We start from the raw sequence: 25,822 nt of genomic DNA on the forward strand, positions 1-25,822 counted from the left end.
GATTTACAAGAAATAACAGGACCTGCAGGAAATGTGCGAATAACTACAAACGAGAGCTTAGGCTCTGAGGCTTTAACGGACACTAGTGTTAAACAAATAGAGCCCACGCCACATCCCTCCCTTCCCCTCCCCCCCCCACCCCCTCTCTTCAAAGAAATAAAGCACCAGGTTGTAGCATCCACATGAGGTACTTGATAGACACAAACTCAAGGTAAACTCTAACAGATGCTCGCAAGCATGTTTCTGTCCTTACAGCAGGCAGGCATCTGTATAAAATGTTTCAACGAGAACAAGAACAAAACAGACAAACAAACAAACAAACAACAACAAAATCACACACACACACGCACGCACGCACACACACACACAAACATCCATAAAAAGAAAGAAATAAAAAAGCAATTTCTTACTTTTTTTCCCACTGAAAACCTCACACAAAAACAAATAAAAGATGTAACTGAAAAGTAAACATAAAAAGAACCAAAAACATGGATGACCACAAACATAGTCCAGCCCAGTAGGAGTTTTGCCTGGGCTTGAAAAGGTGTCTGTCGGTCATCCTTCACAAAGCGAGATAAATTACTTTCGTTTGTAATGAATGAGAAAGTGTGATTTGTAATAAAAATGTGCACTGTTTCTTACACCCAGACACCTTATTCTCTCAGTAGTGTGGCGGCCTAATGATGAATCATGATGTACTTTTCAGTAACCCCTCCCCCTTCTAAAAAAGCCAATCATGTTTTGACCTGAAAATGATATAAAATAATTGAAAATGTGCTTTGTAACTGTCCATTATAAACCAGTATAAAGGTTTTTTTTAATCGATTTGTTATCTTGCTTTTGCTTAAAATGCTGGTATAATTTCTTAAGTTCTTTTTAACAGCCACATGCATTACATTTATGGGTAAAGATTTTTCACATTGGGGAGAAAAAAAAAGAGACAGAAAATTCTAGAAAGTTTGTTAGCATTCATAAACTACAACCCTTTATTGTCAGATCATCCCATTATCTTGCCCTGTAGCAAAGAAAAAAAGTTTTTTTTGACAGTCTTCGTTTTGTAGTTGTGTTTCTTGTATTTTATTTTAGGACGCTGTATAGCTTGTGTGTGTAGGTTAAGTGATGCCTGTGTGCATTCGTGTGTGTGTGTGTGTGTAGGTGTGATAAGAATGAGAGAGGCAGGCCTTCCTGTCTGCTGACGTTGTCATGAGGGAAGAAAGAAAAGGAAAACAGCTGATGCGTGTTCGTTTGTTTTTCTGTCCCTCCTTTTCGACGTCTATTTATTCGTCTTCATCGTCCTCGTCCTCCTCGCCGTCGGAGAGGGTGGGGCATGGGCGGAGCTGCCGGTAGCCGTCCAACCATTTCTCCAGCATCTGGGTGACGAGCGGGTGGTTGCGGCGCCGCGAGCTCTTCTGCAAGGCCACCAGCACGCCGCCCTCCGTCACGCAGCAGTCCAGCCACTCACGTAGCAGACGCTCCTGCTGCTCTTCATTACCCATCTGATGAACACACACACACACACACACACAAACAGACAAACACACACAGTATTAGTTAGGCATAGGGCTGTCACAATATTCGATAAGTCAATATATTGTGCAGTAAGTTTCGAAAAGCATGAGAATTTTTTTTTGGCCACGATAAGTTTCAGTATATTTGCGTGCTTCTTTGTTTTCCTCATCACTCTCCCTCTCTACCCAAGAGACTGAATACTGATAGATAGATAGATAGATAGATAGATCGATCATTGCGCGAGTGAAATGTGCCCCTATGTCACCACCTGCGGCAATGCTTTCAAAATTAGAAAGGGTGTATTTTTATCCCATTGTGATTATTTTGTATGAAAATGACCACGAGAACGTCAATATTATTGTTGTCTCAATAATGTCTTGGCCAATTTATCGTCCAGCAATTTTTTTAAATTGTGACAAGCCTAGTTAGGCACACCCTAAAAATCCAACCGTTCCAGGATTCATTTTTGAACAAATGGACACTAAAAAGAACGGAAGAGGTGTAGTAACACTGCGTGGTAACCGTCCCATTAAGAGGTAACCAACTCATCAGACAACACATTATGACACTCTGCAAGAGACTTTTTTGCTGTGTTAGAGGCCATGTCTAGGCATGGTACCAGAGTGACAACACTTGAGAACAGCAAAGCAGACACTGAACGCCTGGAGCTCTCCACAAGTCCTCCAGCAGCATTCCAAGCAGTGGAGCAGTTTAGTGACCTCAATACATACCGTATATAGAGTCTGAAAGTACTAGTAGGCCTAGAGAGGAACATGTTTCTGTGTGAATGTGTGTCTGAGGTACAATGTTACATTACACTTAGCAGACGCTTTTACCCGAGAGACTCACATGAATTTACAGGGCATTGGTTACAGCCCATGGAACAATGAGAAGTTAAGGTGCCACTTCAGCCAGGGCAGGATGGAGGTGTAGGCAGAAGTAAGGGAGGGATTGGAAAGTGTAACCGTCTGATCTTAAGACCACCTCCCTCCCCGTGGCACCATGTGTGTCCATGGCTGGCGAATAAGGACGTAATGACTGCATATTAATGCTGTAGCACACCAGTTTAAACCATTTCTGTGTACTGTACTGTGCAGGCAGTTTTTCTGGTGTCATTTATATATAACAAATACATTATACATGGGTTCTAAGTTTTGTTTATAACCTGACTGCGCGAACCTAGCTGCGCACAACTCAACCTCTGATTGCTGGAAACCGCTGTCGGTCAAAAAATGAGCTCACGTGGTTGGCTGCCAGTGTCTTGCCCCTGATTGGGAGGTGACTCTGGTCTGGCTCAAACCCAGGTCCAGATAAGCATGCAAGCCCATCCATGAACGGGTACCATAGGGCACTGTACCACTAGCCAGGCCGAGCCCTCCTAGTGACGCAACACCTTCGGCATTGCAACTAGTCAGGGATCTGTTTCTCGAAAGCGTCTTTGCTATCGTCGTTAGCAAAGTCCTTCGTAAGAGCGACTCAACTCTCTCGACAGCGACGCTCACCACTAAATCCAAGGGAATGGTAAGACGGTCTTAAGACGGTTAGCAACGACAAGAATCGAGAAACGGACCCCAGGTCAAGAGCAATGCAAGTACTTTCTGAGTTCCCGCAAATACGGGAACTCCTTTCACTTGGTTGGGAAGCAAACAACCATAAACAAACCAAGGGAGGCAGGTCAACCATGCCGTTTGGGAAATGTTCATTGTTATGCTCTTGGTCAGACCAAGTCTCAGAGATTTGATCGTCGATGATAATCAGGCTACTGTACCACAGGACCCCCATTTACTGGTGTCAATTTATAAAATTTGACGGGTCAGGGTTAAGGATGAGAACATGATTACTGTGTGTACAACTTTTACGTTTTTCTTCGTCATTTTGTAATAATATTTCACCAAGCGCTGCGTACATATCATGCAACACACCAAATGTATTTGTGTAAAGTAACACGTCGTTTTGTGTCCTGGTGTTTTGCATCTTAGAAGTCAAAGAATAGTATCTAAGATGCATAATTTACTGTGTTTATAAAGATCAAAGTAGGTACAGAATCAGTTCGCGTTTCAAAAGAGCTCCACTGGCATCTTTATTTGATGTGCTTAAACCAGAGAGAAGGTTATCGAATCCTCTGATCATCTCGTCTCCAGATAAAGGGAGGGGACACTTGGGAGTAATTCCATTACAGATGCAATCAATTATCAGTCGTCCATGACCTATCTTTTGAATCAAGAAAATCGAATATTGGTTTATTTAATTCAGGGGGTACATGTGTCCGTGTGTGTGTGTCTATGTGTGTGTGTGTGTGTGTTTTTAACGGTGACCAGTTTCAGCCATCATAGCCTGCAGCAGGGCATGAGCATCCAGAAGATGTCTATATGCTAAAACGTGTCAGTCTTGGACTGAGAAGACCATCACTTAATAAAATGGAGGAAATGCAACATCTTTGACTGACCCGATACCATTTGAATACCAATTTTTATTTTTGAAAAAAAAAAAAGTTCGGACCAATTTATTGGAAACAGCACTAGCCCTATACCTAGTACACATGGTCGTGCAAACACATGCACGCACACACGCACGCACGCACGCACGCACAGGTCCGCTCACCTCTTGCGCAGACAGGAAGTGGATGTGCAGCAGCTTCCTTTCGCTGTCCACCAGGGGCAGGAAGGTGACCGTCACATCATCGTCTGTGTTCAGGTTGGCGCCCGCGCCGCGATTGTCGTAGCCGTCGTTCTCCATGGCAACAAGTGCAGAAAAGTGCCCGCGCGTGTAGCCCAGCGCGATGGGGCTCTTCCAGCAGAAGCCCTGCTCCCACAGCAGGGGCAGGTAGACTCCTGAGGAACACAACAGATATAGACACAGCATAATGTAGATGATATAGACAGGCTGGCCAATACTCCTTAGGAATACAATAGATATACTGTAGAGAGAGCATAATATTATAGACAGGCTGGCCAATACTCCTTAGGAATACAATAGATATACTGTAGAGAGAGCATAATATTATAGTCAGGCTGGCCAATACTCCTTAGGAATACAACAGATATAGAGAGAGCACAATATTATAGTCAGGCTGGCCAATACTCCTTAGGAATGCAACAGACATCGAGAGAGCACAATATTATAGTCAGGCTGGCCAATACTCCTTAGGAATACAATAGATATAGAGAGAGCACAATATTATAGTCAGGCTGGCCAATACTCCTTAGGAATACAATAGAGAGAGCACAATATTATAGTCAGGCTGGCCAATACTCCTTAGGAATACAATAGAGAGAGCACAATATTATAGTCCGACTGGCCAATACTCCTTAGGAATACAATAGAGAGAGCACAATATTATAGTCAGACTGGCCAATACTCCTTAGGAATACAATAGATATGGAGAGGGTACAATATTTTAGAAGAGAAAGAAAGTAATCGGAGCAAGTTGCCCAATGAAACAGAAAACTAATTTCCACATCTGAAGATGCTCCGCAGACGTTCTCTCATCTGCACTTGCTAGTCCTTTCCCATGACACACCAGGGGCGAGTTTCTCAAAAGAGAAGTTGTTAGCCTGTTAGCAACTTCGGTAGTTGTCAATGGGAAATTGCATTGCAAACAACAAAGTAGCTAACAAAGTTAGCGACTTTGATTTCCAGAAATCCAGCCCAGATTGTGAAGTGCAGGAGTACAGAGGATATCTTTTTCTTCTTCTAAAGTACAATATTATAGTCAATCTGGCCAATACAGCAGAAGCCCCTGCTCCAACCAGCATGGGCTGGTAAGACTCCTGCACACATGAGACCTCTCATGAACAGCAGAGGGCACACTTCCGAAAATGCGAGCAAAAACCTGTAAATGGCGCTTTTGACTATGAATGGTCTGCCGCATTCGATGACGTCATTAATGGTTCTCGAGCCAAATGGCGGGAGGTACACACGTGAAGTATGCTGGTACCTAAAAGAGTACTATAGTAGTAGAGTACTATGTTATAGTGCTACGTCCAGTATAACAGAGGCCCTGCTCCAACACAGCAGGGGATGACAGACTCCTGAGGAATAGATAGAGTATTACCGTACATTATAGCCAGGCTGGTGCATTAGTACAATATAGCCAAGAAATGAAAGGTGCACATACAGGGGTTGTACAAAATAATGGAAACACCTGTCATTTTTGTGTGGAAAGTTTCATGGCTCAAGTAGACCAGCCTGTCGGCCAATCTTCATTAACAGCACATTGCACCAGTAAGAGCACAGTTTTGCTCAAAATGTTTCAACACACACAACATTATGGGTGACATGTCCGAGTTCAAAAAGGAGAAATTCTTGGTGTGCCTGTAACTGTCGCAATGAATGAAGATTGGCCTACAGGCTGGTCCACTTGACCCATGAAACGTTCCACAATAAAATGACAGGTGTTTACATTATTTTGTCCAACCTCTGTACATACACAGCCAGGGCTGATGTTTTTCATCACCAACTAAAATGGCTAGTACATAGATGTTAATCTTACTATCCAAACACACACTCACTAATGGGTCATAGTGGCTAGTAAGTTGTTTTTCTACCAGCCAAACTGAAATTCAACCTGCATTTGGCCGGTGTTCTGTAAAACTATCCTACATGTAATTTCATCCTACAAAGCCCCACTGCGCATGCGCAGAGCATGAAACGTCGTTTCACATCATTTACAGGAATTTTATCCTACATCAGCTATGTGCAGAACTAGCTGATGAACGGAGTAGGCTACTTTGGTTAAAAACAAAACAGGAGTGTGTGAATGAGGAATGCATGCAATTGTTTTTCTCTGATACCTCTCAACATTTTGGTTAAACAAAACACAAAGACGAGATGACATAAGTCAATAGGCTAGCCTCTTCTGCAAGCATCGCCATCTGTAGACCTCTTTGCTTTCTATTTTTTTTTTAAATATTGGGATATATTCACATTGTTTATTCTTAGGTCTTTTTGAAGCTTGTTCCACGTGTAGGAGGCAGAGTAGGCTATACAACGGCTCTTTTTTTCCAGAACAAGCATAGATCTAGGCCTATCTGTTGTTTGAACAGTCAGGACATCTTACATTAATATGTTGGCTATAAGCATATTCTGCTGTTTTTCATTGGGTTGTAGGTCTAATTGACAGAGTTGTTGGACGTTGCGGAAGCATGTAAGGACATTTTCGGAAAAATCAGGATAAGTTATTGAACGGACATGTCTGACGTCAATGGCTTTGGCAATGTAGGACCGTTTAACAGACATGGCTGACAAAACACCCTACCATAGGATAAAATTACAATGTAGGACCGTTTGTCAGAACACCGGTTTGCTGGTGTTAATTTAGAGCCCTGTACACAGCAGAGGCCCTGCTCCCACAATATGGGCAGGTAGACTGACTCCTAAGAAATAAAGGTGCACATAGGGTATAATATTCAGTCCCACCAGGAAATCGCGGGCATTTTCTCAAAAAATCGCGGTCGGAATTGCCAGATGGTGCACGAGGATTTCCAGAAAATCGCGATAAAAGTTGCGGAGCTTCTTACTGTGTTGTTGCGATTTTGTTGCGGCATGAAGTGAAAGGTGCGATTTTTGTTGCGATTTTTAATGTGTTTCCCCACGCTTGAAAGTAAAGGACACTGCCACATTCCAGTCCTCTGGTTTTTTTATATTATTTCCATTTTTATATTATAATTTTGGTTCTTAGGCAAAGCAGGGAAGCTGCCAGGGCGAGTTTTTAGCCAGAATGTCGTCGTGAAAAGTTCCATCTCTTTCATGCTGCCATTACGACACCCTTCATTACAATGCTGTTTATGGCCGTTTGACTCTGTTTTAAAATGTCATCACCGTTTCAAATTGTAAGCATACAAACTTCGTATCATGTCGATATCCATTCCTGACTTAAAAAAGTGGATACATAATTAACTATAAGTAGGCGGGCGGAATTGGGCATGTCCACCCAGTTGAAGAGGCTGTGCGACAGGAACTCTTGTGACTGATGTGAGTCGTCTGCTACACATAGCCTGCCTGTGTCGGCGTTTAATTTTCAAGCTTGTCTAAAGCAACACAAATAAAAGCAGAGAGAGGGGTCGCTTTCGAAAGAAGGCATAGCCTAGGTTTTTTTTTGTTCTCCCGCGCCGTCAGCCGGCTTTAAATTAACGGCTGATGATCATCATTCAATGTAACGAGGATGGAGTTCACAGATTTCCTTTTGTGAAGGGTGCTTGCTGAATAATGCTCAGAAATTATATAAATTTTTGTGCTCTTGTGAATATAAAAGACGACGACATTGTTATCTATAGGCTAAAACACCACGTCACCTGCAGAACGGAGGTCTCCGCTGTCAATCAATACCGTCAATCGAGCAAGGAAGAGAGAAGGAGAGGGAGAGACAGAAAGTAGTTTTCCAACTTACTCCCACAGCTTTCCAACGTGTCTGCTCTGGTTTTATTCATGTTCAGTGTTCCTTGTCCGTTTGACCGCGCCAGGAAAGTGATTTCACGACACGGTCACCACGGTCACCAAGTGCTCGTATCCAGCCATAGCCCAATTTGCGCGAAAGAGATTACTATATCGGCCAGGCACGCACGCAGCATTCACAATGAAGGATGGAAATTACTGCTTTGTTGTGGACAAGGCATTTGCGCATCTCAATTCGGAGGGAAAATGTTGCCTTCTGGCTTCTGTATGCGCACAAGTCAAACACCAAAGTGGTCCGCAGGTGGACCGCTTTAGAAAAAAGAAAACACATCTTGTTGTAGGAGCCCTATACTTGGCGTAATGTAGATGACTGTCATGAAGTGTTAATTATAGGCTATATTTATGTAGGCCTACCACATTTTAAAAATGTAGGCCTATTGGTTATGCCAGACTAGTCATACATTTTCCCTCCTGTGACCATGCGAGCAGACGCGCAATGAGAACATGGCCTTTCCTACATTCGTATTTATTAGTTTTTTCCCCCTCACCGACAACTTTGTACATGCATAGTAAAGTGCTGGGACTGATTGCTAGGTTACTTTTTTATTGTATTTTTTATTGTATTATCCTTTTTGAAAGGAAGTTTGTCGACGTCAGTGAAGTCAGCGCAACATGGATTGGTTCAAAGTGTTCAAAGATGCGGGAAATCGCGGTGATTGGTTAAAGTTGCGCTCTCGCGCAGAATTCGCGGGAATTCATTGAAGTTGCGAAAAACGACGCGATCGTAACATCGCGATTTCCTGGGGGGACTGAATATTAAGCTAAGGAATAAAGTAACCGGACTCTGGCCAGCTGGTACAGTACGTTTTGCCTTCGTCTTCACGATACCATCTGGGTACCCCCCACAACCCCATGCATTTTCGAATGAGTTTCCTCATCAAAAATCCTTGCACGTGATTGAATAAACAATCAGTCCCTTCAGCCAGCCTTTCTGAATGATTTAGTGCTAGCTACTGCTACCCAAATAGTAATGGCGCCACCCATGTAACCCTGGATAATAAGGGGGATACAGTAAAAGCCCTACTACAGCAAGAGAAGAGAGATTGAGAGAGAGAGAGAGAGAGATTGAGAGAGAGAGAGAGAGAGAGAGAGAGAGAGAGAGAGAGAGAGAAAGAGATGTGAATACACAGGTAGTATACTGTAGTTGACAAATGAATAAATACAGAAATCAATGCATTCTGAAGTGCTCTAAGACCGAGCAGATAAAACGTATGTATGTGACAAAAATGGTTTTACAAACGCCATATGGTAAACAAATTGGGATAATCGGGAGAGAAAAGTAGATTCATAAATGCACAGAGAAATGAAAATGAAAGGAAGAAATAGGAAGAGGAGGCAACAGATGAGAACGATGAGGCAGAGAGAGAGAGAGAAAGAGAAGATAATATAAATGAGAAATGAATACATAAATGAGCAAATTCAACTTTCACTTCTCCAGTTCTCTTCCCAAATTACTTTTTCTTTTCTTACTTCAATCCACTTTTCTTCCCAGAAATCCATTTGTCTCCCTCTAAAACATGCGCTATTGATTTGGTCTCCATTAGAGAGCCATTAATCTGGCCTGGTCTCTGGCCTCTGGGCTCGTTACTGTAGGCCTTCTCTCTAGCCACACCACTCCAAGACGAAATCAGAAACAGAACCGTATGCAAGGCACGCAAAACACGCATGCGCAGACACACACACCCACACCGACACACCCACATGCTTGCACATACACACAGTTGCACAAACATACAAGCGCGCACACACACGCACACGCACACGCACACGCACACACACACGCACACACACACGTATAGATCCATGTTTTGGTATGTAATAGCAAACACATGTTCATACAGTGGATTCAACATGAGCTCTCCTCAAACACACCCTGCATGCCTCATACTCCATTAAACATGCACAGAAAGTTGATATAAAGAGGGCAGTTCAGGGGAGAGAGAGAGAGAGAGAGAGAGAGAGAGAGAGAGAGAGAGAGAGAGAGAGAGAGAGAGAGAGAGAGAGAGAGAGGGAAAGAGAGAGAGAGAGAGAGAGAGAGAGAGAGGGAAAGAGAGAGGGAAAGAGAGAGAGAGAGAGAGAGAGAGAGAGAGAGAGAGAGACAGAGAGAGAGAGAGAGAGAGAGAGAGAGAGAGAGAGAGAGAGAGAGAGAGATGGTTTCCTTAATGCATCTCCATTGCCACAAGAAAACCACAGTTCTGCCACAATAGCGAGAGTCCGAGACAGTAATACTTTCACTCTGTCATCCATCCACTCTATTTTCCTGGGAATGTGTGGAAATACAGACTAGAACCAGGCAGTGCTTAATTTGAGCCGGATCATGCCGGAACAGGATCCCCCACCTCGTAATTTTGACCCCCCTGTGTTCCGGGACTTATTATGGCTGATCCGGAACCTCTCGTGAATGAATAAAAAAAATATATAGAGGCTACTATATTGTAACGGACTATCTCTGCCTCCTCAGGAGTGAGAGCGCAGCATTACCCCATGTTCGCTACATTTCCCATCTCACCGAGCAGCCTATAGGCCTAAATTGGGGTTGAGACTGTCAGGATCGCAACAACCACAAGCCGAGTGAGCAAGCGAGAAGGAACCATGAAGTGTGCGCGCAGAGAAGATGCTAAAGCCAGACACTGATGTGCGCTGTTCCAAATTGAGACCGAGCGCGCAAGTCTGCAAACAAGGGTTTGCAAAAGTGCACTAGCCTACTTAAAAAATGAGAAAAGATATTCGTTGTGTTGATCTAAGTTATTTCTTGGTCAGTGTTTTTTTTATTCATATTTGGAAAGGTAACAAGGCTAAAACCAATTAAGGCAGTCGTATTGCTGCCTGACGCCCAACTCATAACCTTTAAAACTTAAAAATAGCCTACAGTCGGCTGCACCGTTACAATATGGTAGAGCTGAAAGCAACGCGCACCGACTGAAAAAAAACTATCGACATATTTTATCGTCGCGACGCACGGGCATGTAAGTTAATTATTCGACATATTGGATTTCCAATGGAAAACAAAGCCATCTCACAAAACTAGTGTAAGAGAGTGTGTTTGTTTGAGTTATTGCAGTAGGAGAAGTCCAGCGTTTGCGTGGCTATTTTGGTGGGGGAAGCGCAATTGGTAGCCTACTGCTTGTCCCATACATTAAGAATCATAACTATAGATCTACTAGGCTACATTTCCATCCCTACTATACTCCCTACTGACTAAATGTAGGCTACGTGAAGTTGCCCCTCTCTCGTTGTTTGTTCATATGCGCGGATGAGATGGAAAGCCTGGCTGTGCCAAACATTGTTTAAAAGTTTTCATCAAATTTTGGTCGGCACACAAGGTTTTGGACATACTAATTTCTAGTGGCACCTGGGCTGCGTTTGGTGCATTGATCAGTCATGTAGCCTAGCGAAAAAGACAGCCTGGGTGACAGGATGAGATCTTCCTCGGCTGGCGAGCGCTCAGCATGTGTGCGCGCATTTCCTTCTCTCCCAAGACCAGACAGTTGCTTACAAGTCAAGTTGAGCACGAAAACAGCAAAGACAAGGTGATAGGCCTATTTCATTCAAATAGGGCCTACACGCTCCAAATAAAACATTGGTCGGAGGGATTTTCAACCGGACCGTAGCGCGAGCAGACAGTCAGTGTGAAAAGCCAAGTCTACCGGGAAAATCGCCGCTCGCTTACCATCAGTGCGCGAGCCCTGAAAATCGCAGCTCGCTTACCATCAGTGCGCGAGCCGTTGAAAACAGTGAAGTGGCATATCGCAACAGCACATGCGGATTAGCCAAATTATATGCAACAAAGTCGCCAACAAAGCGTGGATTTAACGTTTAATAGGCCTATGCCAACGTTGTGTGAATACGGGAAAGGATATGAATTGGACAGCCATGCACTGTCCTTTCAATAGGTAGACTAGTAGAAGACCGCTTCGGTTTCTTTTCACCTCATGGGGAAAGCATAATTTCCATGCACTGCACGAAACTACTGAGCATAAAGTTAGCGATCAAACAAAAAATATTTGTTGTTGTCATTACAGCATTTAATAGGCTATGGCTGTTGTTTAAATTAGCCATTGGATCGCCAACCGTCCCTTGTATTAAGAAACAAAAGTATGGATATGAGCTGACATGGGACTCAATGTCGTTAAAATGCAGGGAATTGCATCTATTTTTTTCCCCCGTTTTTATTCGTTTGCGTAATAATAGTTTTTCTGTGCGTTCCGGGACCTCTGTCCAACTCATCGTCGCTGTGATGTCATATGTGTTTTGCGTTCCGGTACCTTGTGATTTACAAATTAAGCACTGGAACCAGGGGTGTAGTGGGCGTGGTAAGGGGGGGTATGCAGTCCACCCACTTCTCCTGAGGTGAGATTTAAAAAAGAAAAATTCTGTCCGTGTTTGAATACAAAAAGACATGATAAGTTGCCTAATTTATTGATGACCTCACAAATCGCGTACCCCCACTTTAAAAATCTCCAGTACACCACTGACTAGAACGTATAGACAATTACAATACTATTACAATACCATTTTGATCTAATTATTGTTGTCTTCTAGTACTGCAGTGCAGCTCAACTGAAGAGATTGATAAAACCTCGATCTAGCTATACGCCCATTTCAAGTGTTTAGTGTTTCATAAATCAATGACTTGCAAGCCAAACGTTAACCCCGATTAAAATGAGCATACAAAGTACATAGCCACTGGCCTGCTTGTCTCTACTGAGCTTCCAATGGAGAACACACTGGAGGCATTAGGGCATTCAACTCCGCAGTTTGCCTTAGAAACCTGTGTGTATGCACTATATGCATTTGTATGTGTGTGTTTATGCATTACATTAAAATATATATATATATATTTATCTATTTTTAAGATTTTTTCGGGGGTCTTTTTTTGACAGGACAGTATGAGAAGTGGACAGGAAACGAATGCAGAAAGAGATGGGGAGGGGTCTGCAAATGACTCGGTCGGGGAGTCGAACCCGGGTCGGCCACAAAGTAGACGAGTGCCCTACCGTTAGGCCACAGCAGGGCCACGAGTGTGTATATCTAAAAAAGAAAATACAGCGACTGTGGACTTAACAGGTGTAACCCGTGTGTGTGTGTCTGTGTGTGTGTGTGTGTGTGTGTGTGTGTGTGTGTGTGTGTATATGTGTGTATATGTGTGTATATGTGTGTATATGTGTGTGTGTATATGTGTGTGTGTGTCGTGTTGTATGCGTGCAAGTGCATGCCTTCACGTCATTGTGCTGCCTTAGTACCTTGAAAGCGTGTGTAGCCGAGCGTCTCGCCACGGAAACTCTTGTAGTACTTGACTCCGTAGACGATAATGGGCCTGCGAAGGATGTGAGCCAGCACGAAGATGTGAGTCTGCTCCAGACTCGCCCCAGGCTGCAGGTCAGAGAGAAGCGGAGAGAGGGGGAGAGGAGCGGGTGGGGGTGGCAAAGGAGGGCGAGAGCAAGAAAAAGAAACGTCAACGGCAGAGTCAGATGGAGAAAGAAAGATGAAGAGAGGTACAGAAGCAAAATTTAAAAAAAAGATACTATTCCATCGCTGGACGGTAACCTGTTTCAGTTGTGCCCTTCATCAGATTGCCATTTGAACCACCACCCGAATTACAGACATTTTAGCCCACGTCTAATGCCTTCATGCATGTGGCAATACAACAAGGTGATATGGAAACGGTATAATCCATATTGACCAAATTCTATCCAGTTCTAAACACTTTCACTGACTGGAAATTGTGTGACATGATCCCACACAATGTTTTCCCTAATAATGACTTAGTCTAATGCTATTGGTACAAATACATATTCCTGTATAACAAATGCATTTCACACACATTTCATTTTCTGTCTACAATGAATGGCTTTAGATTAGTTCATCGTGAGCAGTACAAGACACCGTCAGCATTCATGTGCTGTGGAGGCTAATTACAGTGGTAAGAAGTAGGGGCGTAAATAATAATCGAAATGTATCGAAACGTATATGCCGATATAATCTGATGATTGAATCGAATCACATCTAATCGTGGGGCTGTCTTAAGTATCAAAAATAATGGAATCGCTGGCCCCTGCCCAATGTCCAAGCTCCATAACATAATAGAAGTGGAAAAGTAATCAGGGAAAAAAGTCGAATCGAATCGTATTGGTTGGGCAGGCGTGGCTCAGTGGTTAGAGCACTGGGTTGGCAACCCAAGGGTTCCCAGTTCAATGACAGACCGGACCACGGCTGAAGTGCCCTTGAGCAAGGCACCTAACCCCCACACTGCTCTCCTGGCGCCGCTCAGCAGGCAGCCCACTGCTACGGACTAGTGTGTGTACTTCAATGTGATTCACTAGTCCAAATGGGATAAAGTGCAGAGAAAGAATTTCCCCTAGGGGACCAAAATTGGCTCCAATTGGCTTCGTACTGTATCGTAACGTGGGGCATTCTTAAGTATCGAATTGTATCGCATTGAATAATAAGATATCGATATTGAATCGTATCGTCATGGAGGCTGTGATTTACACCCCTAGTAAGAGAGGGTAGGTGCCAAAGAGGAGATTATGCTGTCCTGTACACACGCAGTGATGAACCCCACATGCGTACACTCACTCACTCACTCACTCACTCACTCACTCACTCACTCACTCACTCACTCACTCACTCACTCACTCACTCACTCACTCACTCACTCACTCACTCACTCACTCACTCACTCACTCACTCACTCACTCACTCACTCACTCACTCACTCACTCACTCACTCACTCACTCACTCACTCACTCACTCACACATGCACGCAACATGTAGACAGGCACACACAAGCCTGCACTCAAACATGCATAAGCATACACTATCCCTCTCTTGTCTTCCATACCTAAATGGGTTTTACATAATTCATAAACTGACATGCTCAGCAATCTATAGGAACACATTTGCCTTTCACCATTAGTCTCAAATGCCCCACTGATCCTGTGTGTGTGTGTGTGTGTGTGTGTGTGTGTGTGTGTGTGTGTGTGTGTGTGTGTGTGTGTGTGTGTGTGTGTGTGTGTGTGTGTGTGTGTGTGTGTGTGTGTGCGTGCGTGTGCGTGCGTGTGTGCGGGTGTGTGCGGGTGTGTGCGGGTGTGTGTGTGTGTGTGTGTGTGTGCGTGTGCGTAAGACCAGCAACAATTTCCAGTTGAATTTCCAGTTCAATCGAAGTTCAGTCTGCTTGGTACCGTTCTCTCTCCTGTCTGTGTGTGTGTGTGTGTGTACATGTAGGCCTACATGCTTGTGTGTGTGCACATGTGCGCGTGTGTGCGCATGTGCGTATGCATGTGCGTGTGTTTGTGCGTATGCGTGTGCGTGCACGTGTGTTTGTGTGTGTGCGTGTGTGTACATACCTGGCTGGCCAGTGAGAGGATGAAGGCCCAGTCCTCCTGCCACTGCTCCTCGCGCAGTGAGAAGTGCAGGCCAAAGCTCTGGGAGTACCACGACTCCCACTCCTTCCACCGCGTGTAGAACCTGAGGATCCACACACACATGCACGCACAACAAACACGCACACACACATGCGCACAACACACGCACAACACACGCACACAAACACCCACTTTTATTTGGATCCAAGAGATATAAAATGTACAAGAGTCACAAATTTTGAAGAGGTCATTAACAAGATGACAGATCTTAAAGACATTCATATCCCAGCTAGACAAAAAAAACATTCTTATACACATGCATACACACACACACAAACACACCTACAAAAACGCTTAGTGGTAGAACCATGACACTGAACTGAACACAATTAATGTATGTAATACCTCGGGCTGTGGCAACAGGTCCTCCAAAGACACTTTGCAAAGTTAAAATTAAACAGCACTGAGGTTGACATGGTTCAAAGGTCAAATAGACAGGGGTATTAAGAACGAAAACAAAGAGAAACATACTAGTACCAAGGCTTGACATTGGCACCTAGCAACCTGGCAAATGCTGGTAAAATGTGGCTGTGGCTAGTAACAATTTCCTTCAAAGTCTGTATTCCTTGATGTGACGAATCAAAGTAGTTGCATCAAGAGTTTGTATTTAAATGCAAGAATATTCTAAAGTTAAAAAAAAAACAGAAACAACCAGTGAGCAAAAAAGTTATTGTCAATTCCTGACCAGTACATATGCAGCACAAAAGCAACACAAAACAAAGGAGGATTGATGATTGCAAGTACTGTTTGTTTGGAGACAGCATATTTAAATGCAGATCATGTGATGGTGAGAGCAAGAGGCTTCAAAGTCATATTGGGTAAATGGGACTGAACAGATGGACGGCTATTTGCATTGAACACAACAGGCATGTCATTCGGATGAAAGAGACAGGGGTAGGCTACAGACAGTAGGGGGACCGTCAGTGTCCTCTAAATTAAGCCGCGCTTATCTCAAAAGGCTCCGTGTGGTGTTAGAGGTATGCTCATCAGCTGAAAGACTGACTGATGTGTATGTGAGCAGTGTGTGTGTATGTGAGCAGTGTGTGTGTATGTGAGCAGTGTGTGTGTGTGTGTGTGTGTGTGTGTGTGTGTGTGTGTGTGTGTGTGTGTGTGTGTGTGTGTGTGTGTGTGTGTGTGTGTGTGTGTGTGTGTGTGACAACTTATTTGAATAGTGTCATGTCTGACCAGTTTCACAATAGCCAATTTTGTGTACATGTACAAAAAGTAACTGTTTTGAGGTGCGAAGACTGACTTCTGTGAGCAAAATTGAATGCGACCAGTGTGTGTGTGTGTGTGTGTGTGTGTGTGTGTGTGAGGTGCAACCTTCAGTTGGAAGTTTGACTTGTGTGAATCTGAGCAATGTGGGGTGGGTGTCGGCTCGGTATTCGCTGGCAGCCTGCCGCAACCTCCAGGATCTGAAGTCAGTGCACACGGCACAGCACGCCAACAAGGACCAAAAACATGTGGCCTCTCTGACTCTGGGCAACACCTTCCCAAAAAGTGCTGGAATACAAATCCATCGCTAAATAAATGATAGGCAAATGGGTTTGCAGTTGTTTTGCCAACAGCAGTGATTACGTACTGAACCCACCACCTTAAAATTACAAGATAATATATTATATTTCAAAAAAGTCCTTGTGCACAGGCCTTCAGTAATGCAGGTGCAGGTGTGAGAAGGTGAGAAGGTGAACAATGAAGAAAATTCTACCTATTTGACGGTGCTTGAAAACTGAAAATGTGGTGCTAGACGGTGCTTGAAAAGTGCTTGAATTTGTTAATGAAAAAGGCGTGGGAACCCTGCACTCACTTGTAGGCCAAGACTGGCTGTCATTCAAGGGTCTTCCTCACTTGGACCCTTTGTTACTCATTCACTTACTTAATCATATACATTGTCTCGCACTCTCCTGTTCTCTGACACTGCCTCGAACATGTTAAGCACTGTCTGAAATGTTGTGCCGTGAATTAGAACATATAGTGTAGTTTTTGTTACTTCATCTACTTTATTTTCGGAGTTCGCTCCGAAAAAATAAAGTAACAGAAAAACTACAGAAAGCGTGCCCTCCATAGAGATATAATGACTTCCGTCCACTTTGTTCGCTCCGTTCGCTCCTGGTCTGTAGACGGCATAACAGACCTGCAGAGTGCTCATCATTCCAGTTGTCTTGCAGGCTGCCGTCTAAGTACCCTTGCTCAGCACATCTGAGTTATGAAGCGAGTGAATAAATTAGTCAGTGAGTGATTCAGTGGGCAAGTGAAATCTGTTGCTACACACCAGTGTAAGCAGCCGTGCAGGCTGTCATGTAGCGTCTTGCTCAGCACACAGTATTCGTGTGATCAGTGAGTCAGTGACCGATTCAGTGGGCAAGTGAATCAGTTGCAGAGTAGGTAGGCCTACTTACCAGTGTGAGCAATCATGCAGGGTGTTGTGGACCGTCTTACACATACCGCAGAGAGTATTTGAATGATCAAGTGAGTGAGTGAGTGAGTGAATAAATAAGGGAGTGATTTTGAGTAATTTTGTGAATAAGGGGCGGTTTATATGAAGATGATTGCGAGGGAAAACGTCAAAATATTAAATCAGTCCCTTTCGTTTACACGGCGACCGCACCATCTGGGAAGATGCAACAACCTGAAAAGACTCCTTCCAGAGTGGGGAGTTTTGAAGACAACCCGGGTTGGGTCTCCAGATTTTTGCGTCTTCAGGCCCTGACGGCAAGTTTACCGTGTATACGAAAGACACTTCAGATATAACATTTTGTCGTGTCCACTCGCTATCGCCCTCGTGTAAAAAGCATACAATTAAAATTAAGATGAGGCGTCACTTTTGCGCCTTCTGCTTCGACCGTCAGCATACAAACGCAGCTTAAGCGGGGTCCTCACCAGTGTGAGCAGTCGTGCAGGCTGTCATGTAGTGTCTTGCGCAGTACGGAGTCCTTGTCGTAGATGCCCCAGGTGGCCTGCAGCACCGAGTCCAGTAGGCAGTCTCCCGCCGTGCGGTTCCACAGCGCGTACAGCCGACTGTCCAGCCGCGTGCCCAGCTCGATGGACCAGTTGATGATGGGGGACTCCTCCTCCAACTCTGCATTTGGGGAAGAATGAAATTGAATAGTTGAATAGAATGCCATTTACCGTCACTATTCACGTGTACAATTTACACTATACACATTCATGACGAGATTCAGTGCAGACAGTGAAAAGATTCAATACAACACAGTAAGCTATTTACAGAGATATATATATAAAAGAAGGGGGATGTTTACCACAGTATAGAAGATTACAGTACAGAAGAACTGAATAACAAGTATTAGTGCAAAAGGGATGATTAGTTCGTGCAAATTTCTGTAAACTATGAACATACAGTCAGTGCTAAGGCAATTAAATTCACACCACACAGTGCTTTGCCATGAAGCCGTGGCCTAATGGCTCGGGAGTTGGTCTAGGCATCAGAAATTTGCAGTTGTGAATCCTCTATCTATTTAATTAGGAAGAATGTGGTCTCCTACGCCCTCATCTATGGCTGAGGTGTCCTGCAAACCAGCTAATCTCACATCACTCTACGAACTCCAACCAATACGCTCTCTACCTAAAGAACGAAGAGTCGCTTTGGATAAAAACGTCAGCTGTAATGCAACAACGACAATTCAATTTCAATCCATCTACATAAAGTCTTTATCAGCAAGGTCTCAGTTCTCCTCTGAGTCCGTTAGTGTTTCTAGCGTAGTGGCAATAGCAGCATCCCAAGCCCACAGCGGGTACAGTGCTGCATATGGCATGACTGAGCACTGGGGAAGGACAGCAGCAGCCATCCCAGATGGCACCACACGAGGGGAGGAGAGCCAAGCTTCTCTCTGTGGAACCACCACACCACACCTCACCCACACACACACACACTGCATTCGAGTCATGGGGGAGCCCGGCACTGCAGTCCAGGCAGGACTACTACAAACACATGCCAGAGCAGAGCACACACAAACACCTACAGTAGCTGCTGGAGAGTCGAATGGAGACGACTAGAGGCCTAGTCCTATTATAGACAGTCCAGGGGCAGGATTACATAAACTTCCTATAGGAGTACAGAATTTTCAATTGACGTTTCAATTTAACATTACAGCAAACCCTAATGAAATGCAACAATCTAATCTTATCTTTTAGGAATCAAGAATTAAGAGCTGCCAATAGGACAGCAGCAAGCCTACATGTTACCACATGGGGTGCCACATGCTGTAGCTGGGCTTCTCTGTGTGGAACATCAACCCACACAACGACTCAATACTATTCAAATGACTAAAGCTGGGCTTACACTGTGCAACTGGAGAGACAGACGTTTCGGAGCTAGTCCATTTTCAATGTCTCCAGAGTAGCAGTTGTCCTACTGGAGACATTGAAAATGGACTAGCTCCGAAACATCTGTCTCTCCAGTTAATCCTTAGACTTCTGTTGTATATTTTCGGCTTCAATACACTTTTTCACACAAGTCTTGTGTGCGCCTCCTTTTTTCCATTTTTGTGTGATTACTACTTTTTGGGAGTGCTCGCACCAAGCAATACACGAGCGTTGAGTTCAAGGCGCAGACGCCGACCTTTGTTGGTCTTTTTGTCAAAGTGACTGGTACAACAGAAATGTTTTGTTACCCCCGTCTCTTATTTGCAACCGGCGAGAATGTGTGGAAGACCATTAGCATGGGATTTTGTGACTTAAACATTTACCAAGGAGCCTCACGAAACACAAATCCTTGGCTACTCATATTCAATGCCAAATTGCTTTGAAGACGTTTGGGGCGTCTCGAACAGATGTGGCTTTGGATGAACAGCACAAAGTAACGTTAGCATGCACAACGCCAAAGTGAAGGAGAACCGTGGAGGAGGAGTTGGCGTACGGTAAGGGTGGGCGATATATATCGTCTGCGAAATTATCGTGAATGTTGTTTTGACGATGAGTAATTTTGCAATATCGAGATATTTTAATGAAGTCGCTAAATTCAACAAAGCGCTGTGACAGGACTCCTCCAGACAGCGACGACAGCCAAGCCTTTGAGCCAATAGTAATGTTGTTGTGAACTGGAGAATAAGTCTGTGAACCAATGAGCAGACAGTGCTGAGGGGGGCGGGCTGCAGCCTTTTGGCAGAGAGATCTCGTGTCACTCGTGCAGCGCTGCTGCTGCTGGGCAGTGGAGGAGAGTTGCTGTTATCCAAATGGTGGATTTACATGAGGAATTCAACCCTTAAACCAGCCATTGCATGATGCTGAGGGCGTTTTGGAACTATGTGTTTTAATCAGCAACTGTCTGTGATTATGGAAAGCCAAATAGTTAGGAAGAGAAATAGCTTTGTCTCTGGTCTGAGAAATCGCGTTAGCATGCTAGTTAGCGAACTAAGCTAAGCAATGTTGTTCTCTACAACTAGAGTGGCTGTTACTCACTACTCAAACACCCACCTGCATGTATAGATATCATAACTGCTTAGGTGGACAAGTAATGTTAAGTTAGACTCGCACAGTGAGTTAAATTACAATGTGTGTGAAATCCAACACATGCAATTTGCAGCTGCCATAGTTAGGTTCTGCTTCCTATCTACAAATGCACTGTTTCCAGTCAAAAATGGCTGTCCTCTAACAGAATCATTAGCAATAGGCCTACATCATAAAACTATTTTTATTTACATGGATATGTTTTCATGACAAGTGATGAAGTATTACTTAACAGTCCAGCATATGCATATTATTAAATTCAAAAAGTGAAAGCTCTTCAGCACAGCATTTTTTTCCCAACTCTCTGTCCCTCCCCAGTTAAAACACAAATGCAGCACTACTACCTCCAGTGCAGAATTGAAATTAGTCTGGAATCATGCACAAATTATAGACAGTATAAATGTGTAGCTTTGGTATACTGCCATGCTTTGTGATGTAGACATGCCATCATTTATGCAGACCTCTTGGTAACATGCAGTTTAGGCTACATAGGTCTACAATGTTCTGCTTTACTCACCCTTCCCTGCCATGCCAAATTCCCATATTACGGCCGAAATAGGCCCTACTTGTTTTTGCAAGTGTTTTTGGAAATTATCGTCAAATTATCGTTATCGTGAAAATTCTAAAACTTATCGAGATAACTTTTTTTGCCCATATCACCCACCCCTAGCGTACGGTGGTGATGAGAGAGTACACACTCTTCGAATCGTGGGAATTATGTCGAGCTGATGATTGATCTGCATGTTGAATTGAGAAGGACAGGCTTCTGAGGCTAAGACAAGACAAGGATTTCTAGGCTATGACAGTCACGAATGTTTTCATCCAGAAAGGGCGCATGGACCTGATGTGCGAGTAAAGGTAAGACCAGTGTTTCCTATGTGTGTGATGCCTGTCTTTGTGAGACCCGTGGGGAGAGAGAATCCGCCGTGATTCTGTCCGGTGTGGTAGTTTTTGTGATATGCACCGGATTCTCATGTGCCCTGTAGTGTATCTGCTTGTTGGGTAGACCGATTAAAGTTGAGTACAGGGTACCGTTGAGGTAAATCAAATATACCCGTGTAACAACAAGACTCTGATCTAACTCCAAAGTGTAGGCATAACATAAATGACAGTCCCAAAATATTTGGTGACCATATCGAAGCTTGTGTAATCTCTGTTTATGTTGACAATCGCTTCCTGCCACACCTTTGTCCCACATCGCTTGCCGTAGCCTCGTACAAGTAGATTTACATTTGCACGAGAATCCGGTGCGTAGCCTATCAAAAGCTATCACACCGGTTTGTTCGCCGTGGTGCTCAGCGGTCTATGTGAGACCATGTTTTGAATCCTGTGTGTGCGTGTGTGTGTGTGTGTGTGTGTGTGTGTGTGTGTGTGTGTGTGTGTGTGTGTGTGTGTGTTTCATTGAGCATCCGCCGTGATGCTCCTGTTTGTCAACCTTGGTGCTGTGTGGTTTATGTGAGATCACTGTTTGAATCGTGTGTGTGTGTGTGTGTGTGTGTGTGTGTGTGTGTGTGTGTGTGTGAGTGTGAGTGTGAGTGTGAGTGTGAGTGTGAGTGTGACAGAGAGATCTAATCGCATTATCTCTACGGAAATGCAGCATGTTTTAATATGTAGACCTACCTTATGTTAAGAAAGCTATGACATATGAAACTTATCGGTAGGCCTATTTGGCAAATTTACTAAAATGTACTTATACTGTAGGTGTAGTATTATATATTTGAAAATCTAATATTGGAAAAGTCAGTGCATCACCAGCCATAAACTTGACCGCACGTCACTGTCCCTAACTATACATGGAGCGGGACCACAGACACCTCCATGCATGTTGTGTATGCATCCATGCACTGACAAAGATGTTAAAGGGCTGGAACGTGGACCACCGGCTGTATATCTTTCCTTATCGGACTCGTCATGAGATTTGACACCACCTACAGCATACACGTCTTGTTTATGTGACACCATTACTTTAAAGTCTGCGAGTGGGCAGTGTCAGTGAAAGATGTAGCGGCTAGCTGGCCGGGGCAGGCCTGGGCAGCAGCGGTAGTATTTCCAGGGGCACTTCATCAACATCGGGACAGGCCTATTGTCGATGACTGGGGCAGAATGCCTCGTCTCGTCTCGTCTCATCTCATCTCCTCACCTCTTTGCACGTCCCGGTCCAGCACTTCATCAAACAGCTTCTCCTGAATGGTGGGGGGAAGGTCTTCAATGTCTGCCAAGACAGGAGAGAGGAGACAGAATAAAAAAGTGTCAGTAAGGCAAGAGAGAGAGCGAGAATAGCAGAGCCAACGTAGAGCAGAAGACAGTAGAATACGGCACCTATAGAGTTAGTTGGTTAACCAGCGCTGCATCATGTAATTGAAGTTTCACAAAATGCCTGGATATGCTGTATTGAGAAACGTGCTACGTTTAGATGAGACATTTAATTTGGAATTAAATCACTTTAATTCTGAATAAAGCTCAATTCCACTTTGAAAACATCATGTAAACACCTCACAATTGGGTCATTCCACGCCAAATCAACAAGTGCCCGCGCACTTAGGTCTCAAAAAATTCTGAAAATATTACCAAGTGTACCCATGGTACTTAAGAGAAACACTGTAAATTTATTTGAATGTAAGATGTATACTCTCCGTGTTACAGCCAATTTTACTGGGGGAGGGGGGTGCCCATTTTGTTCACACTCTTTTTTTTGTCAAAGTTCACAAGCCCCTAGCTCAATAACTAAACCATGTAGGAAGCTCAAATTTGGCATGCTGGCACATAGATAGGAATAGTGTGTTGCTAAACTGTCAGTTTTGGTCTGTATGATCCTGCATTGTCATAGCATTCCCTCAAAGATGATACAAATTGTACTGGAGTTTTTGGCTGTGCTCTGTTTAGGCCTTCAGAAGACATATTTGTGCCCAACATGGCCTCTTGATATTTTTCCCTTGTAGAGACAAGTAGGAACACTCTCATAAAAAGCTATGAATAGAAAGGAAACCCCATCAGTGTTTGAAAAGAAGACCTCACAAGTCTGACAAATCATTTTGGGTGTCATTTTCAGAGCTCCAGAACCCCTTGTGGGATTGTCCACAGATTTTTATTTTATTTTTTTCTTCATTCTCCATGAATTCTTCTTTTTAAAAATGCCAATGAGACTTGTCTTATGTGATGCTTTCTTTTTTAATTTCCAACCTGAACATGGGCACCATGCACATTGAGAGCAATATGTTGTCTATGCGTTTCTTCCGCTGCCATCTGCTGGTCAAAAAAAGTAACAACATGACTCTTTGTGCCTGACCTGCTGTCTCTTTTGGTGTGCGAACCTGCTCCCACATTGAACGCTCCTGAAATCATTGAAATTGAAAGGGATACCTGCACCCCTGCACAGGGACTCTCGGGGGATCATGTCTGGGCAAAATTGGCATTTGATTATTTAGTCTTTACATTAAATGTTATAGAAATCATGTTGCTCTCTTTTTGCATTTTGCCCATGTTCAGGGTGGAAATTAAAAATGAAAACATCACATAAGACAAGTCTCATTGGCATTTTTAAAAAAAAGACTTCATGGAGAATGAAGAAAAAAATACAATAAAAATCTGTGGACAATCCCACAAGGTGTTCTGGTGCTCTGAAAATGACACCCAAAATGATTTGTCAGACTTGTGAGGTCTTCTGGTCAAACGCTGGTGGGGTTTCCTTTCTATTTATAGATTTTTATGGGAGTGTTTCTACTTGTATCTACAAGGGGAAAAAATCATGAGGCTATGTTGGGCACAAATGTGTCTTCTGAAGGCCTAAACAGAGCACAGCCAAAAACTCCAGTACAATTTGTATCGTCTTTGAGGGAATGCTATGACTATGCAGGATCATACAGACCAAAACTGACAGTTTAGCAACAAACTATTCCTCTCTATGTACCAGCATGCCAAATTTGAGCTTCCTACATGGTTTAGTTATTGAGCTAGGGGCTTGTGAACTTTAACAAAAAAAAGAGTGTGAACAAAATGGGCACCCCCCTCCCCCAGTAAAATTGGCTGTAACACGGAGAGTATACATCTTACATTCAAATAAATTTACAGTGTTTCTCTTAAGTACCATGGGTACACTTGGTAATATTTTCAGAATTTTTTGAGACCTAAGTGCGCGGGCACTTGTTGATTTGGCGTGGAATGACCCAATTCGGAATTAAATGAAAGATCAAAGCAAACTCGAAGGAACTATTTAATTCTTGAATTATTAATCGGGAATTAAAAACGTCATGTAAACGTAGTGAGTGTCTTACTGGAGGTGTAGACTTTGAATGCCTAAAGGACTGGATCTGCCTTCATCCAATCGTTAACACCTTGTGAATATGCCGTAATCCAGGCTACCCATTCATCTATGCTCTACAATTCAAATGTTACACACACGCTCACTAATATTCCCTTTGTTTGCTGATTGGTTAGGTGCCATTCTACCACGTGAACTTGAGACAACAGAACCAAAGCCAGATCCTCCAAAAACCAATGAAATAAAGTTCAAGGTGCTGCTTTACCATGCTGGCACGGCGGAGTATAAAAATAAGTTATAGAAATGAAAGAGATATGGTAACAATCCAGGATGAGGTCAAAACACTGGAACTCTGGGCCAACGCAAAGAATTCCACCCAGCCCTCTTAAATCCTTTCTTTAGGCCGTGGAGAGTTGAACGTGGCGACTGGAATCAACCCCCATGGTACCCACAATGCATTGCACGAGGGATTCCACAGTGTACGATGACTATGTGACAATAACATGCATTGCTCTGAGGAAAACCTGTGCTAGGCTATGCACACATCACGAGACAAGGTCAAGTTAAACACACACACACACACACACACACACACACACACACACACGCATGGGCACACACACACACGCATGGGCACACACACGCGCACACCAAGTGAGTAAGCCACTTTGGAAGGCGACCAAAGAATGTGCAAGCTGAAATACTGCA

At 43.7% G+C, this 25,822-nt stretch overlaps 1 protein-coding gene across 2 annotated transcripts in view; it reads right to left on the reverse strand.

Moving 5' to 3' along the window:
• Positions 1 to 958: 958 nt before the first annotated feature.
• Positions 959 to 25,822, reverse strand: part of LOC134440874 (ubiquitin thioesterase ZRANB1-like) — a 48,412-nt gene continuing 23,548 nt past the window's right edge. For both annotated transcript variants that reach the window (XM_063191029.1, XM_063191028.1), the window contains exons 5-10: positions 22,997 to 23,068; positions 18,271 to 18,469; positions 15,313 to 15,433; positions 13,206 to 13,335; positions 4,111 to 4,340; positions 959 to 1,496 (exon numbers count right to left, since the gene is read on the reverse strand). In XM_063191029.1, the coding sequence (XP_063047099.1) occupies positions 1,278 to 1,496; positions 4,111 to 4,340; positions 13,206 to 13,335; positions 15,313 to 15,433; positions 18,271 to 18,469; positions 22,997 to 23,068 (971 nt within the window). In that variant the 3' untranslated portion in view covers positions 959 to 1,277. The remainder of the gene's footprint in view (positions 1,497 to 4,110; positions 4,341 to 13,205; positions 13,336 to 15,312; positions 15,434 to 18,270; positions 18,470 to 22,996; positions 23,069 to 25,822) is intronic.

The sequence above is a fragment of the Engraulis encrasicolus genome, chromosome 24, assembly GCF_034702125.1.
Source record: "Engraulis encrasicolus isolate BLACKSEA-1 chromosome 24, IST_EnEncr_1.0, whole genome shotgun sequence".
NCBI lineage: Eukaryota > Metazoa > Chordata > Actinopteri > Clupeiformes > Engraulidae > Engraulis > Engraulis encrasicolus.